This window comes from Asterias rubens, chromosome 13 (assembly GCF_902459465.1).
Source record: "Asterias rubens chromosome 13, eAstRub1.3, whole genome shotgun sequence".
NCBI lineage: Eukaryota > Metazoa > Echinodermata > Asteroidea > Forcipulatida > Asteriidae > Asterias > Asterias rubens.
In genome coordinates this window covers 5618943-5635576 of record NC_047074.1, presented here as the reverse complement: position 1 = coordinate 5635576, position 16634 = coordinate 5618943, and the positions used below count along the sequence as shown (strand labels likewise).

The following is a 16634-nucleotide window of genomic DNA, read 5'->3' as shown; positions in this document are numbered from 1 at the left end:
AGATAATAATGAAAGAAAAAACACCCTTGTCACACGAAGTTGTGTGCTTTCAGATGCTTGATTTCGCGACCTCAAATTCTAAATCTGAGGTCTCGAAATCAAATTCATTGAAAACTACATCTTTCTCGAAAACTACGTTACTTCAGAGGGAGCCGCTCGTTTCTCACAATGTTTTATACTATCAACAGCTCTCCATTGCTTGTTACCAAGTAAGTTTTTATGTAATAAAATATTTTTAGTGATTACCAATAGTGTCCTCTGCCTTTAAGAATGCAAAATTGTCGGCCCCCCATAAGCGGGCCCGGACCCCAAGCCGTAAAGGCTTTGCGCTACTCGCTCGCATCCCTCATCCTTCATCTTTGAAGTGCCCCCTAGTTAAAAGTACGCCATTGCTTGTGATACAATCCTTCTGCACCCCAACTATCTTCTTACGGACCTGTTGGATTAATGTATTGAGAAAAGTAATAGAAAATAATGTTATTGATTCCCTTTTGACAGTGATGACGTCTGGTTTCATCTTTTGGGATGACGAAGACAACAACAACCTCAACGAAGTGCAAGGCATCGTACCATCAGGAGTGTACGACCAGGATACCCGTATCGACTACTGCTGCATGACCGATGGTGACGTATCCCAGCCGATCAGCTTGCCTACTCAGAATCCTTTCTACCTGTTCCCGTATAACTCGGAGCAGTGCCAGGCCGTCCAAGGCATGAATGCGACTCAGGAGTATTTTCGATGGGACGAGCAAGACAGACCAATAAGTATTCCAGTCAAATCTGGAGGATCCCATCCGTACCTCACAGTTGAAACTACGCCTGCGTCGCCAAGAGACAACATTATACACTACTGTTACTATGAATCCATCGAATCCTTGAACCGTTGAGTTCACTGCAATTAATGAATTTTCCCATGCTAGTTTGGGATCGGTTGGACTGTCATTCCTTGTATTATTCGGTACTTTTTAATTCCGCACGCGATAATATTGTTTCATTTAAAATCATAATATTATAGGCCTGTCAGCCTACACATTGGTATGGTTTCTTTGTAGTATCGGTCCACTACTTGCCGTCCAACTCGCCGTCAACTCGCGTGTGCCGTCAAGGTGCCGTCAAGTCGTCGTCAACTCAACCACTACGCAGATGGCATGTATGGATAGTCTTGACCCCGGACGTCAGTGATCAGTTTACAAGACGCACAGTACATGATATACGATACCGATAATTGACGTCTTGGGCCAAGACTATTCCATATGCAGGAAATGCTGTCCAAAGCTCTGTGAAAAAGCAAGTCGGCGGCCGACGGCTTTGCTGCGTATTACTATTAGAAGAAGAAAAAAATCACCAGAAAAAAAGCCCTCAATGTTTCTAACCAACATGTAACCTTAAACTTATGAAAACTTCTCTTTTAGCTAATACTTTACACAGTACTATGCCTCTTTTGTGGATTTAAGAGGCACTGGACACTATTGGTAACTACTCAAATTAATTATTAGCATAAAACCTTACTTGGTAACGAGTAATTGGGGCGCGGTTGATAGTATAAAACATTGTGAGGCAGGCTCCCTCTGAAGTAACGTAGTTTTCGAAAAATTCGAGAAAGAACTAGTTTTCCACGAGTTTGATTTCGAGACCTCAGAATTAGATTTTGAGGTCTCGAAATCAATCATCTGAATGCACACAACTTCGTGTGACAAGGGTGTGTGAAAAGACAGGTCTTTGACAAATTACCAATAGTGTCGAGTGTCTTTAAATATTTAAAGAGTTGACGATGAATTGACGGCACCTAGCGAGTCGACGGCGATTTGACGGCAAGTAGTAGGACCCAAGATTTGTAGAGGAATGCTTTTTTGCAAAAGAAATTCGTAAGCAATTTTTAATAATAATAATAATAATAATAAATCACTCTTGTAGAGCGCATTCCGTCAAAGACAGACCACAATGCGCTGTACAGGCATGATAACAAACATACAAAGAAAACTACTTAAACTACATTAATATATACAACTATAGGCAAAGGAAAGTACACCAATGTGAGATAGCTGGCAGGATATTAAAAAAGTCACTGAGTGAGCAGATGAGTTTTAAGTGATTTCTTGAATAGATCCAGTATATAACTCTTAGCATGTATGAGTTGATGTCACGATTTGTATTAGACTTTGGAAGCTAATTGACACCAGACGTTCTGAGTAACAAATTATCGATTAGTTGTTAACTTAATATATTTGATTATTAATTTTGTATAGGGTTGTACCAATAGGCGTACTTTTAATATTTTGCACTGGACACATTAGTTGGTTGTCAAGGACCAGTGTTTCACTTGGTGTATCTCAATATTATGCATAAAATAACAAACATGTACAAACTAGAACTCAATTGGTCGTCGAAATTGCGAGAGGATGGTGGAAGAAAAAAATACCCTTGTCACACAAGTTGCGTGCTTTCAGATGCCCTGAATTCGAGACCCCATTTTCTGAGGTTTTGAATTAAAATACTATTTTAGTTAAAAAAAAAATTGTTTTCTCAAAAACTAAGTTACTTCAGAGAATGAGGGAGCAGTTTCTCACAATGTTTTATACTATCAAAGCTCTCCATTGCTCGTTACCAAGTACGTTTTTATAACATGCTAACAATTATTTTGAGTAATTACCAATAGTTTCCAGTGTCTTTAAGTCGGTCAGTGGAATATAGATATTTAACCTCACTTGCTGTTATAAAATCATTGAACCCAATTCGCCAAATATCGTGATGTTAGAGAACTCGTCTGGATAATGTTGTATTGAAAAGGAAATGTGTTAGGAACATTGATATGTGTGCACTTTAATAGGCAAATATCCATGCACTAAGCTAGTAGCAATTTATTGTGTTAATCTGCCGTCGATTTCACAAAACTCTTCATAACTTAAGACTAATCTTAGGACTTAGGACGAGTCCCAACCATGCACTGTAGCATGCAGACCTTAAGATTAATCCGAAGTTAGGACGAGTTACTCGTCCTAATTCAAGATAAGACGAGTCCTAACTCTTTGTGAAATCGTCCCCCTGCACTGTTACTTTTGAATAACAACCCTCCGGGACCGGTCATGGGATTTTTACCAGTTTGTGTGTAAATAACAATACATCCATACATTTTTGTCGTCACTATGGGAAAAGACGCCTAAATTAGTCAGTATGCGCTGCGGGGGGGGGGGGGGGGGGTAAAAAAAAAAAAACGTCTCCATCCATATAATACATCAGAGTTTTTATAGTTATTATTTTAATCACTTAAAATGCTTTTTCCAAAAAATTGCTATCTGGAGCTGCTGAACGCTGGTCAAAGTAGCCCTATTTGTTAGAATTCGAACTAGAATGTTTTATCGTCCGCATTATAAATATATACAGAAATTTAGCTCCGATGACTGGTATATTATAAGAATAAAACAGTGTAATGTTAAAAACAAACAACGTTACATAGTATAGAAATATAAATGAGTAAAACATCCACCTAATAAATACGAGCAAATATTTATAAAGTTGTCCAGTGAACGAGTGAATAAAACCACTATAACGTACAACTGATATGTTAAATAAATTAATGGAGTTGGGGACAAGGATTGCCGGTATCGAGTAAGGTTTGTACGAGGAACACAAAGTCTAAGACCAGATCTATTAAAAACCAAAGTGATTAAAACGGGGGTGTCTTAGATTTGATAAAATCATAATGAAAAAATAATGCACGTTCAAAAAAGATGTTGTCGTGGTGACTGCTCTTTATTCCGACACCCCTACATTCCGACACCCCTATGTTCCGACACCCCTATGTTCCGACACCCCTATGTTCCGACACCCTTATATTATTCCAACGACCAAAACACCCCTATGTTCCAACACCCCTATGTTCCGACAGCCTGCACAAATATTTTGTGTTAGCCATTAAAAAAAACACGAAAAAAAAACAAAAAAAAACGGTGCGACTTAGAGAAACTACACCTGACAGTAGTTTAGTCCATATTGTTCGTACCGGTAACTTATCTTTATGTAGTCACCCAGAGGAGTTTAATTTGTATGTTTGAAAAGTGTTATTCTGCTATTAAAAAATAGAAACTTTGGTTTATTTAGAAAAGGACTGAGAAATAGAGGGGTGGTAGGACTTAATTATTTGTTATTGTTATTATTGTTAACATTTCTAATATTTGCGGAGACAAATGCAAGAAATCACACATCGGCGCAATAAATTGAAGGCTCATGAAATTTTATAAACATGGCCACGCATCTAACACTAGCAAAGTATCGAGTAATTTATTGCCAGCTAACTCGGGGAGCCATAACTCGTGATTATAACCACAAAAAAAGAAAGAAATGCATGCCTCAACAAGCAACAAAATCATGTGTGAATCGATTATCTTAATTTGATCCCATCACTTTTAAAAACAGTACAAATTCAACTTATTAATGTTCAAACCTATTCCCGGCAGAAATTCGCCGGGAAACCTGGCTGTAATACAAGTTGCGTTTTTGTTATTGATCAACAGAGTAATAATTTGCGAAAATAACTTGTCGGATAGGGGTGTCGGAACATAGGGGTGTCGGAATATAGGCTGAGTTGTCGGAACTTAGGGGTGTCGGAACATAGGGGTGTCGGAATATAGGCTGAGTTGTCGGAACATAGGGGTGTCGGAACATAGGGGTGTCGGAATATAGGTGTGTAACCGTTGTCATATTATGTTGGCAAGGTGAGGCCTAGAGAGCGCTGGGCCCTTTTACGGGCGCGCTCAAACCGTTCCCTATTTTTCTTTGAAAGTGAACCATACATACATATATTTAAATTAACAATAGCCTGTACTCTGTATTACATGTTGATAAAATAAGTGTAAAATCGTTTTGTCAACATTGAACTGCTTCAGCTTTCGAATGAAAAACATCCGTTGCATATAGCCTTGCTGAAATTGCGTGTTTTTATCAGTTATGAGTTTAAATTTTATCATAATAATAATCTTTAAATTAAATAATAATCTTTAAATTTTATCATAATAATTATCATCGATTACGGTACCAAGGTATTTGTACTAATTCACACGTTCTATAGGCCTATATGCACTGGTTCATGGACCCCAGTGATGCAACGAAAAATCTATAACCATCTCCTTGGTTTTCTTCACACGTTGTACGTTGTACTACGTAACCACCGCTTTGGATTTTCCATTACTTAGTACAGTCATGAAAAAGAAATTGATTGGATTCACGGCAAAAATACTGCCGTTGAAGAAGATCTTTAACCCATGTGCACTTTTTATACCATTGTTAATACAATCAAGGTTTACTAACCATCAAACAGCCCAAGTTTGCTGAAAACCAACATAATATTCAAGATTCTTAAATTAAATTCCTAAAATCGTATTACAAATTTAAAATAGCCAAGGCTTATGCTATTGGTGACCTTTCAGTAATACTTGTTTAATGACTGGAAGAACAAGTCTATGCCTCTCGTTAACGACTCACCCATAATTTTATGACGATTATTTTTTATAAGCTCTTCAAGGCTTTCTCTGATTAGTTTTCGACAATCATCAAGATTAAATAATTTTTATTTTTTACAGTACGACTTTTTTTTCGAGGGTGGTGGTAAGAGCAGCCAATAGGAGACTTTCCAACGCTAGGCGGCAGCAGACATACCGGGTAAATTTCCATTGTTTACGTAGTTCTGAACATGCGCATAATTCTGAGAACAATGGATTTACCCGGTAAGTCTGCTGCCCTCTATCGTCCCAGAAAGTCTCCCATTAGACGGTATTTCATCATCATTAGCGTCGACATTACAAACTGTGCAGGGGAGAATTAATGATCTATAAACAATTAAATTGATTGACCAATTATGCGTATGACTTTCAAGTTTTATGTTCATGTTTATTACTTGTTTTCTACAAACACTAGCTAACCAGCTAGCGAGGTTTCCTCAGGTTACAGTGTAATTGCTTAATAGGCGGCTGCGCTGTCCATTACCGTTTTAACGGTGCACGAATCTATAGTGTCAAATTAAAGCATGATAAAATTGATGTAGTCCTAAATTATGTTGTGTTGCGAAGTCTCTGCTTTTAAAGTCACTAACACTGTACACGTATTGGTAGTCACTCAAAATATATATTAGCATAAAACCCTACTCGGTAACGAGCAACGGAGAGCTTCTTTCTATTGATTATTTTAAAACATTGTGAGAAACGGCTCCCTCTGAAGTAACGTATTTTTGAGAAAGTGGTAATTTTTCACTAAAATGATAAAGTACTTCTGGCCAGTAGCCTTTTATTCCGATTTGAAAGCTCACTGTGTTGTACAGCAAGGGCGTTTTTTTTCTTTCATAGTATTTTTCTAACAACTTCAATGACCATTGAGTCCAAATTTTCACAGGTTTATTATTTTATGCATAATGTTGGGATACACCAAGTTACTGGTCTACAATTACCAAACGTGTTTATTGCCTTTAAGTTAAAGGAAACCCAAACATAACTTATAATTATTTGTTTTTTGCTAACCTCTCCTTCTTTGTTGTATTAGTTTAAACTTTGTTGTTGTTGTAACCATTCCCCAGGGTATGGGGATTGTTCCGATTTTGGGAAATTCGATACAATACAACGCAAAACCAATTTTGGAGGAGGGGGCAAAACAGTTAAAGCCATTGGACACTTTCGGTAAACAGTATTGTCCAAGGCCCACACTTCGTGTATCATAACTTATATATAAAATAACAAACCTGTGAAAATTAAGGCTCAATGGTCATCGGAGTCGGGAGAAAGTAACGGGAAAGCCCACCCTTGTTTTCGCACGTTTTGCCGTGTCATGACATGTGTTTAAAATAAATCCGTAATTCTAGACATCGAGAATTGATAATTGTTTTAATGTTTTCTCAAAAAGTAAAGCATTTCATGGAATAATATTTCAAGAGAAGTCTTTCACTATTATTACCTTATGTAAACCCTGCATGTTATTTGTAAATCTGTGAACTTATATTGAGACAATGCTGGGCTTTTGAAAGAACAGTATCGAGACTGGTCTTGGTTTCCATCAGTCTTCTTGGTCTTGGTCTTGGGCTGCCTGGTCTTGCCTACAACACTGCGGGCTAATAATAAGAGTATGTTATAATAAGATTGAATTTGAAAATCTGGAATCAGGTGAGCCAATGGTTGCTTTGATCCAAGTCCTCAGCCTGATATAAATAACGAGGTTTGAATTACGCGCTGCTGAGCTGATAGCTATGATCTGCGCGTTCCGCGTGATAATCTTGCGCGCCCGACACGCGGAAGCCAGCTCAGTGTGCATCTTGTGCATAAACCATAGAGCTAGATATATATTGACTAGAGCGCTAACTTGCTCTGCGTTTTGAAGCCACCCTGGGCGCAGACATATTTGGTGTGTTGCGTGAATTCGGAATTTTAAGAGAACACACATTGCCGCGATTATTTTACATTCGGCGTGTGCGTATACGTACGCAGCTGTCCACTCGCGTACGTCCGCGCTATGAAAACCGTAACTTCGACTTGATTGCCGTACTAAAAAAAGTTAACGCGCCTTTTAATTATGACGCACATGACGCTCGCAGTTTGTGCGCTGATCAGCAGATTGTGCGTTCACATTTACTGCATGTTTTGCTTCGATGGCACATAAAAAAGAACAGACGCACGATCATGCAAATAGCCGTACAATTGCCGTACAAAATTTCAAGCTTTTGTATTGGTTTGTACATAAACATGGATGCGCCCACATGGCTTCAAAACTTTAGTGCGTGTATAACGGGGTGTTAGCGCTCTAGTCAATATATATAGCTCTATGGCATAAACAGAGCTCCAGTGTGCATTAACCATAGATATAGAACAGAATAACTAGATCGGCCGCGCGTACAATACGCTGGTTCAGCCTGTGCGCTGCCATAGACCTTTTCGCAAATACCGGGGCGCGCGCGTAAAGCTTGGAATTAGGTGCATTGTGGTCTAGCTGGTATCCAAATTTGATCCATATATATCCCACAATGCACCTCATTCAACAGTCTGCGCTTGCGCATTGGTATTTGCGATAAGGTCTATAGACCTTATTGCAGATAGCAAAAATCCGACGTCCCGCAAAGGATTGTGGGAGATATTTGGCACCTCCAGTTATACGGTAGTCACGTAACGTGTTCTACAAAGTTTTTTTGTAAACAATAAGTTTGTAAACATTGACATTGTTTGTGATGGACGGTCATGCTTCTGTGGCGGAAGACAGTTTCACCCACGAATGGGTGTACCTCCATGCTTTATTTAGCCATGTCAGATGTGTATTATTAATATAAAAAACTACGACAATAATGCCATCGGACCAGTGTGTGTGCTTTGCGACTCAACGGAAGAACGAGGGAGTGTACATGTACGTACATACGTAGGTAGGTCCATGCATGTTCTTTTGACTTTGAATGAACACAAAATAGTTTAATAAAATATCAATAAAGCTTGTTGATGATTTAATCATGACCGGGTCATGATTAAATCATCAAGCATGTCAAACCCAACAAGCTGTAGGCTACAATTTGAGCATTGTATAGGCTAGATTTATGTGTGATTGGTGGTAGAAACTAAAAAAGAAACATAGGCCTATTCAATTATATATTCCTCGACATTTTTTAGAGATAACAGATATTGATATTATATTCAGAATATAATATCAATATTCTGATAATGATACTGCTCATTAATTAGCTCATAGTCATATTAGTCATTACTGACTTTCAGGGCAGAGTGTTTGGTTATGATTTACAAGGCAAAAGATCATTCATAAATGCCTCAATCAGTTTCGCTATCTGCATTCCTGTTGTGGTGGAAAGCGCTTCACGTGGGGTCAGGGTGTTTAAAGTTAACGAGTGATAAAGACCAGCTGGAGCTGTTTATAACCGGTTGTTTTCGGATATGTTTATGCATAATATGTGCTGGTCTTGGTGCTAGATGTTTCACCGATACGGGCGATGTTTGTGAGTTGGCCGCGCTGGGTATGAAAGCAAAACAAGAAACGTCTTGCACCAAGACTAACTACGCACACACCACACAGTGCATCCGAAAATTGTCTCAGTCATTAAAATGCAACACATGTCAGGTCATCAAGTAAGATAGGTAAAAGAGGAACAAGGGCTGAACGACCATGACCCTGCCTGTTTTAAACGCCTTTTTAAGAACTTGTAACCACTCATTTATTCCCTTAGTTTTTGTCTGCTTTATCTTTCAGATAATTACTTGTGCATCAACATGCTTCGTGACAGCACTCATATTGGAAGCAGTTATTCTCCCAGTTCTGTGTTCACTCCAAAGATGTGATCTGTACTGTTGTTTTGTGGACTCGACCAACCACATCCTACTTCTTTTGCTGCAGGAGAGCTCATTGACCATCTTCTGAATTGACTAAAGGCTGTGTGTGTGTATGTGTGTCTTCATGCTCTTGAGGCCATTTTTGACTGATGACACGTAAATTGGCGATGAAAAGATAAATGTTAATTGCAGAGTGAACTGTGACGCAAGCGTTCTGTCGGCTGTTGGGCTTTGAAAACACCTAAAGGTATCGCAAGTGCTTCTTAATATGCCTGTGCGTGGCGTCCTGCGGTTGTAGGCTACAATTCTCAGAGAAAGTAGAATAATACAATACAATACAAACAATAACACTGTCCAAACGTCCATTTCCACTGTCTTGAAGAGTTTAAAGCTTCATTTATTCTGGTTACTTAAATCATACAATAATACTTCATAATGCAAAGATTTAAATAATACCAAGGGTTGCAATTGCAAAGATCTAGAGGGTTGTAGTTAACCGCCTCAGTACAGTCAACATGAACAATACCTGAGGCAAACAAGGGTAGATAATAATTGAGTAAAGTAAACTGCAATGTAAGTGTTTTTAAGGGGCCATGAAAATACCAAGTGTGTTATAAAGTTAATATTACCAATTTAAATATTTGAAGAAAAAAAATTAAAGGATGGAAATTGTAAATAAAAAATTGTTTGTAAACAAATATATGGAACAAAAAGTGTGACAGGTTTGGATTTATTTTCAGCAAGAGTTAAATTATGTGTACCCACAGTTATCAATGAAACCTTTAAACTCTCACCATAAAATGGGTCAAATAATTACAGATGCTTGTTAGATTGTGAACAATTGTTTTCACACCAACCCCAGGAGTTTTAATCACGTGCTTACGGCAACGCGCAATATTTGAAATGATGTGACGAGCATGCTTTCGACGACCAAACACACATTTTGACTAAAACGAGGAGCTAAACGTCTTTAAATTTCCGGATACTGTAGTCTCTTTCGATCCATTTTAGAATAGGCCTAACGTTTACCGAGTATTTCTTATGGTGTAGATGAAATGGTGAATAATTGTGCAGCAGCTACATGTAAAAGCCGAGGGAGGACAAAAGAACCAATCTCTCCCTAAACTGAGATACCATAGCCTAGGTGAGTACAAGTACATGAACATGTACACTCATTATACAAATTTATGCGTGCACTATAATTGGGATAAATGCTAGGCCTAACTTGTTGAGGGTGGTCGATGATACAGGAGTCCAGAGTCAGAGTTCGTTATTGAGGTTAAACTAACGGTTCTTTTCAGAAAACAAGAACAAAAGAAAGAAAAGAAATATAGATAGATTACTGACACCAACGGCGAAGCAAATCGTATGCCCTACTTACTACTAACTGGACAGTCATTAACCATAGCATAGACTCATGCTTGCGTTCTGATTAAATCCAAAGACGCATTTTCTTAATCAGCTGAGGCAACTGACATCATTTGAATTCATATTCGAAACAGACATTCAGCGCCAAGTTGCAGAGTTATTTTTCAAGTGTAAAATACAAACAAGCAACAATTATTAAAGCTCATATTAACCAATAGACCCTATTGATTTTTGTTTCCATCTCAGATTTCCCCTCAAGGACAAAAAGAGGATGAGCATTTGGTTGCACAGAGTAAAGAGGAAACTACCAAATGGCAAACCTTGGCACCCAACCGAACATGACATGTTATGCAGCGACCATTTTTCTGCCGAGTGCTTTGAGGTTCGATGGGGTAAAACATATCTTCGCGATAACGCCTCGCCATCATTGTTTGAGGACTACCCAAGTCATTTAAAGCATGTAAGATCAACACAAAGCAAAGAAATAAAATTTGAGTTGTTACTATATTTATTTCATTATAGTAAAACGAATGTTGAGTTGCTTTTAAAATATCATTGTTGTGAAACTATACTGATACTTTATCATTACGTGTATTTTGTTACAAGCGGTCGTAAAACAAACCTGGCGTCATGGCGACCATTCATGGAGAGGGCTAGGCTGTACCTGATGAACTTGAGGGACATCAAGGGTATTTCCGTCATCGATACACGAAAGAAGACGGCACTGGTCGGCTTTATTGCTGATATTCAGTCCATCAATGGTATCTTTCAAGACCTATGTGAGGGTCCACAGCCCAAACTGAAGTACGTCATATTAAGCATTACAAAAATATATATATTTTTATTATAAATGACGAATATTTCGTTAAGGGGATGTAAAGTGTATGTTATGCATATTATTGGCACTCTTGAATTGTATTATATTAATTGGATCTGCTTAAATTCTGTCACATAGACGAGCGTACCGACACCTGTTGTGCCACATCAATCCGCCGCCGTCAAACACAAACTCAACGGTACAGGATGACACAACCCTACTGTCCCTAACCCCAACTACAGATGTCATCACGACCATACCTGGAGTACCTCCTGAACTCAGTGAGTTTAATTGCAATGTAGTTGCATATATAGCTGGATTCGTGATAAGAAAAATCGTCAAATCAATCAATCCATGCACCGAATGCATGGAGGCTCTAGTAAAACTTCCTCCAACTCCTCATCACTACGACAGGCATCTTCATCTAATCCAACTACGAGATAACGGGGGGTTGATATACCCATCTGATGACGCCATGGCCGTTTGTAAAGCTTCGGAGAGAGTGTTCCGTATGTATAATGGTATCACCACACCGTCACCTATGGCCAACCTTATGGAGACCATGGTAGGAAGAGCAGCCCGAGATATGATTAAGAGTGGTGTGTTTTCGTCACCACAGCACACCCTTGATCCAGCTAATTCTTTCCTCCACGACCCATCACATGGAGAGAGCCTGGTAACCAGCATCGCTCGCCAGTATTTTCGAGTCAGGGCGTATGACTTCGGGAAAAAAACAACAGAGAAACTTCAAGGCCAGAAAGTACGAAGCGTGTATTCCAAGTTGGTTTTGTTCAAAGGGCAATAAAACTACAAAGGACATGACTGGTTTCAGACGATTGGTGATAGTTTTTACAAAATATTGTAGTCAACATTTAAAAGACTATTAGGACGCCAGTTGTTTAAAGGCAGTGGACACTATTGGTAATTACTCAAAATAATGTTTAGCATGAAACCTCACTTGGTAACAAGTAATGGGGAGAGGTTGATAGTATAAAACATTTTGAGAAACGGTTCTTTCTGAAGTGACGTAGTTTTCGAAAAAGAAGTAATTTTCCACGAATTTGATTTCGAGACCTCAAGTTTAGAATTTGAGGTCTCGAAATCAAGCATCTGAAAGCGCACAACTTCGTGTGACAAGGGTATTTTTTATTTCATTCATATCCCGCAACTTCGACGACCAATTGAGCTCAAATTTTAACAGCTTTGTTAATTTGTATCCATAATGTTTAGATACACCAAGTGAGATGACTGGTCTTTGACAATTACCAATAGTGTCCTGTCTTTAAATCATGGCGGGTCTTCAACTTCTTTTAAGTTTGACCAGAGCGGACCTCATAGAATTGCTTTAAAATAATCATTGTATAATTCCAAGATGTCATTATATACCAAAATATTTGGTAAAATTCTACCGTGAGGCCGTTTTACATAGACTTTTGTTTTCGTTCATTTGAAAGAGAGCATGTTTTATCTTTTCTTCGGGGATTTTTTTGTTATCCGAATCTTCAAGGATACCTTCAGGAATTGCTTAAGCTTCAATGTTCGACACAATTTCATCTAAATGGGTTTTAGATAAATTCTCTGAATTGTACAGGTTACTTTAGAACTCAGTAGCAACATCGATCATTATTCAATCATTTATTTATTTTTTTTGTTTATTTATTTATTTATTTATTTAACTATTTTTTCATCATTTAATTTCATTTTGTTTATCTTTATTATTGTTTTAAACTGTTCTTTTGTTATCAATATTTTGTGCCGTTCTTTATTGGGAATTTCATATCTTTCAATAATGACGTGAAGCATCTCTAATCTATCTTGTTTCAGCTGTCATGTCTTATGTTCGTCTGTTCTTTTGTTTGCGTGTCTGTCTGTCTGTTTGTGTTTTCTGTGTTTGTCTGTGTGTCTTTTTTTTACAAGGTTCTACTTATCAAAACAGTCACATACTCTTATCTTATCATTACATTTATCCTGCTTAGGTCTTCATTGCTTTACTCCAGCTTCATCTTGTCGACCCTTTCACAGAAGTATGGAAATAAAATGTGTGTCTGAATGGAACTGAATTAATTGAATTTAAAAACATTACTGGTTAATTGGTTAGTTTGAACTGCATTGTAGCTACCCACAATAAGTCAACCTTGTTAGTAACACGAAACTGGCATTGTCAATTATTTTTATTCTGCGCGTTGCCGTCAGGACGTGACATTTTACCGCGTCCATGGCGAACCAAAACTGTTTCTACACATGCAATGGCGCGTGTGTACGCGCGGCCGATCTAGTTATTTTAATTCTATATCTATGGCATTAACAAAAGGTTTATACACACCCACGTGACGCGCTCTCCACCAATAGGAGTAGAGAAACCGTCCGGGGTATTTATGAATACGGGGATCAATGTGTGGTGAAGAGGTTTTCAACTAGTGGTTTAATCCCAACGAGGCCTAGGGCCTTATTCATGAAGCCTTCTTAGGCCTTAGTAAGCACTTACGTGTTACTAGTTCGTTCTTAGCGAGTTGCGTCGACCATATTCACGAAGCACTCGTAATTTCAATCGAGTGCGTAAGTCCTTACTAATGCTACGTGGGGTGTTTTCGGCTTCGTAGCGTTTTCTTAAGCCCTTTTTCAACATTCCTGGCCAACAATTTCGGGCGAATTGAGCTTTATGTGAATAACAACAACTTTTAATATGTTCTCCTTGCGACATTTTCTCAAACTTTCTCACAATTTTGAGAATTTACTAACCTATTTTTTCTCACTTTTTAGTAAATTTTTCGTGATTTTGTTATTTTATTTCATCAATAAATAATTATTTATGTTTATTTATTTAGTCAGTAGTAATAATAATACTGGGCATTGCGCGGGTATTCATCTAAATATGCTCATGGCGATGTGACACAATAAACGGGAAAAAGTTATGAAGTCCTCATTAGATGAGGCTTGAGGGAAGTTTTGAACAAAGCTATTGATGGAGAAAGTTTAACATGATCCGGCAAGTCGTTCCATAATGAAGGAGCAGCGGAAGTAACTGATCTTTCAGCCCATGATGTTTTGGAGTCCTTCTGAGGGACATGGTCATAAAGTGCCTTTTGATATGAGCGATAGACATACAAAAGGATCTTGCAGATGATTCTATCCTTAATGGGTAGCCAATGTAGATCTTGTAGGATAGGTGTGATGTATGTTGGACCGGGTTACAATTCTGACGGCAATATTTTGAAGGCGAGACAAGCAGTAAATTTATTATGCCGGCATAGAGGAAAGAGTTTCCCATGCCAAGTCGGGAGGTTACAAAGGTGCGAACGAGTTGCTCTGTAGTATTTACTTCGTTTACTTTATTTACTTCGTTTATTTATTTCGTTTATTTATTTATTTTATATTTTTAGTTAAGGGGTAACCAACTACATTTTGTGCTCTCATTGCATGTTTGCGTCGTGTGAAAGCTTGCGAAATCTCTGAATGTCATCCCATTTGTGATGAACCACTTTGGTAGTTATGAGGACTTTTCCAACACAGTTAATTCTCCGCGAAAATTTTGCCCAGGTGTCGGCCTTTCTCTTCAGCGTTACAACATCTGAAAATTTGTTGTTTAAGCACCTAAACATTCAATGCAAGGTCAACTAACTTCACTATCTCAGTTGGCGAGAAACTTCGCCTTCCAATGATTCCCCTTTGCCTCCTCCTCGCGTTGCGGGACAACGGTCTTCCTCCTTGCTTTAATAATAATAATAATAAACCGTATTTATATAGCGCATATCACTAAAACAAAGTCCCTATGCGCTTTAGGGAAACAAAATAAAGAAAGAATGAACCATCAAATAAAGTTACTGAAAAGCATTGAAAAGATGAGTTTTAAGGCGTTTTTTGCATGTGTCTTACTGTGGAAGCATCCTTGACAGACTCGGGTAAGCCATTCCACAGTTCAGCTGCAGCTACTTGGAAAGAGCGAGCACCATAAGATTTTGTAACAGGGGTGGAAATGACAAGAAGAAACAGGGGTGGAAATGACTTAGAGCGTAAATTTCTCGAAGGAATGTATTGTGAACTAGGTCCTGGAGATAAATCGGGGCTGTGCCTTGCAAACATTGAAAAGTTAAGAGGAGAATTTTGAATTTAATTCTAGCTTGAACAGGTAGCCAATGAAGATTTTGTAGGATGGGAGTTATGTGATCAAGTGGACGAGTGCATGTGACTAATCTAGCAGCTGAATTTTGAACTCGTTGCAGTTTTTTAATAAGAGAATCCGGTAAACCAAAGAGAAGACTGTTGCAGGTGTCAATTCTGGACATGACGAGGGAATGAACAAGTGTTTCAGTAGTTTTGGTGTCGAGATATTTTCTTATGGAGCCGATTTTGTGAAGTGCGAAGGAAGCAGTCTTCAGGATAAGGTTAACATGATTGCACTTTGTGAGGTTTTTGTCAAAGATGACACCAAGATTCCTGGCAAATGAAACGGGATTGATGTTATCGTCGTGAAGCTGGAGTGACACAAGAGGAGTACAGGCACGGTAACGGCTAGTGAAATGGAGAATTTCTGTTTTATCCTCGTTTAATTTCAATCCATTATTGGTAGACCAGTTCTTAATATCTTTAATGCACGATTGAAGTTTGGGAACGCTGTTGGACATCTGATTTTGTTTAAGGGTCAGGTACATTTGCGTATCATCCGCGTACAGCATGCAAGAAATGTCGTGATTTTTGATGATATCTTCAAGGGGAGAGGCGAACAAGGTAAACGCAAGAGGTCCTAAGACGGACCCTTGTGGAACACCCTGGGATGGAAAATGAGTGGCGGATTCATACTGGTCAATGACTACGGATTGCGATCTGTTTGTGATGTACGATCTGAACCAATTCAGAGGAAGATTCTGGATGCCAAATCTTTCCCGGAGTCGCTGTATCAGGACATCATGATGGACAGTGTCAAATGCTGACGAGTAATCAAGAAGAAGTAAGATTGCCTCTTCTCCCTTGTCAAGTGCCAAAAGTATGTCATTGTACACCCGGACAAGTGCCGTTTCACAGCTATGGTGTGATCGATATGCTGACTGAGAAGAAGGATACAAGTTATTGCATGATAGATGTTCAATGATCTGAGAGATAGCAGCTCTTTCAACGATCTTTCCCAAAAAAGCTAAATTTGCTATAGGTCGGTA

At 38.5% G+C, this 16634-nt stretch overlaps 1 protein-coding gene across 1 annotated transcript; it reads left to right on the top strand.

The window, feature by feature from the left end:
• Window positions 1-500: 500 nt before the first annotated feature.
• On the top strand, window positions 501-887 carry LOC117298654. Its single transcript, XM_033781972.1, has one exon. It carries the CDS (start codon window positions 501-503, stop codon window positions 885-887), a length of 387 nt encoding a protein of 128 aa, XP_033637863.1.
• Window positions 888-16634: the final 15747 nt, after the last annotated feature.